This window comes from Fukomys damarensis, unplaced genomic scaffold (assembly GCF_012274545.1).
Source record: "Fukomys damarensis isolate Sample0158 unplaced genomic scaffold, DMR_v1.0_HiC HiC_scaffold_30, whole genome shotgun sequence".
NCBI lineage: Eukaryota > Metazoa > Chordata > Mammalia > Rodentia > Bathyergidae > Fukomys > Fukomys damarensis.
This window is the reverse complement of record NW_022900942.1, coordinates 60281901-60283652: the sequence shown is the minus strand read 5'-3', so window position 1 is coordinate 60283652 and position 1752 is coordinate 60281901. Positions and strand designations below refer to the sequence as shown.

General features: G+C 53.2%; 1 protein-coding gene across 1 annotated transcript in view; it reads left to right on the top strand.

Annotated features, from left to right (window-relative positions):
• Colec12 (collectin subfamily member 12) overlaps nt 1-1752 on the top strand; it is a 172505-nt gene that overhangs the window by 163761 nt on the left and 6992 nt on the right. The window contains exon 12 of the mRNA XM_033757416.1: nt 16-125. Within this exon, the coding sequence (XP_033613307.1) occupies nt 16-125 (110 nt within the window). The remainder of the gene's footprint in view (nt 1-15; nt 126-1752) is intronic.

The window sequence follows — 1752 nt, the reverse complement described above, 5'->3', positions numbered from 1 at the left end:
TACTGGTGTATTCAGCAATGGATAAAAAAGCAGGTCGTGGGGAGAGAGAGCCACTGGATTGGCCTCACAGACTCGGAACAAGAAAACGAGTGGAAGTGGCTGGACGGGACCCCTGCAGATTACAAGTGAGTGCCAGAAACTTCCCGCTGCCGGCCGGCCGGGCACATGGGTCCTGTGCCCCCGCCCCGCCCCGCCGACTTCCGCCAGTGTCTTCCTCCATGATCTCCTGTGCTGGGACCTGCCTGTCTCGACCGGCCGGCCGGGCACATGGGTCCTGTGCCCCCGCCCCGCCCCGCCGACTTCCGCCAGTGTCTTCCTCCATGATCTCCTGTGCTGGGACCTGCCTGTCTCGTGCCAGCTCCAGGCCCCCACTGTGTCTTCCCACTGGGCAAACACTGGTTGAGAACTGATAGGCGGGTAGGTGAGGTGTTCGTCTCTCCTTTTCGTGGAGTCAGTTTTTCTTCACTTCCAGGAAAATCACAAGACTCACAGAACCGCATAGGCACAGTATGGTGCTCCCGGCCAAGGTGTTTCTTTTAAATACCACAAGGAAGGGTAACAAAGCTCCCGTGGCCACAGCACATTCAGTGTTTCTGAGGAGAGGAGGCGCCCTGCAGGACGGCATCATCGGTGGCCTTCATCAGGGTCTGGCTCTGCCGCGCACAGGGAACTTAGCGCACTGCAGAATAACCACCGGAGGCTGGGACAGGCCGTGTGCCCCACAGCTCACACATGTCTTCCGAGCGTCCGCCACCCAGGGCCGTCAGGTGCCTCCGTCGACCTTCCCAAGCCTCTAACGTTGACATTCTCCCAGTCTGAATTTTAACTTCCTTCTACGCCAGCCTTGCCTCTTCCACACAGGAAATGTGCAACATGCCGAACCAGACAAAGCAGCACTTAGGAAAATCCACCTTGGAGGAGCCTTTAGTTTCCTGGCGATGGTCGCCACACCCTACGGAGGCTCCACCAGGGGGCAGTGTCGCTGTCACAGAACCAGCAGTGCTTTGGCTGTTCCATGAGGTGTCTTGGATCTAAGAAGGTGTCATGGGCACTAGACAAAGCCACCTGTCGCTTGAAGAGAAGCTTAGGGTCCAAAGAGATGGAAAGGCCACATAGCATCTTTAAAAGTCTCTGCGTCAGTAGGTAGACAGGTGCCTTTGACCTTTAAAATCCTCCACGTCAAGAACATGGTTAAGGGATAGAAGTGGAAACCAGAATACCCCCCCACCAATCCCCAAACTGGGGTAGAACCCAAGGCCTTTTCACTGAGCTACATCCCCAGATCTCCTTATTTTTTAAAGATGGGGGCTCACTAAATTGCCTAGGAGGAACTCAAATTTGTGACCCTCCTGCCTCAGCCTCCCAAATGCTAGGACTACAGATGTGTGCCACCACACCCAGTAGGGCAGCTCTTAAAGAAGTAGCCAAGCAGTGAGGTGAAATATTTGAAAACTTTAGGCCAGACTGCCCCCAAGCACCGTTCCTGGTACCTCTGGCACTCGGGAATTCCAGAGGTTGGAGGAAAGCACCCCACACAGTGAGAAGGCTTTGGGAGACTTAGGAGATGGCTGGATGTCGGCATCAAACACAGGAGCCAAGGATGGCTGGAGGTGGAGGTTAAGAAGGAAAAAACAAATCTACTTCTCTGATAGTGAAGAGAGCCAGGATTTTGTTTTGTTTTTAAGGAAGGGAGCTAAAAAAAAAAAAAAAAAAAAAAAAAAATTTATTTTTCTATTTGTCTCCTGCCATAAA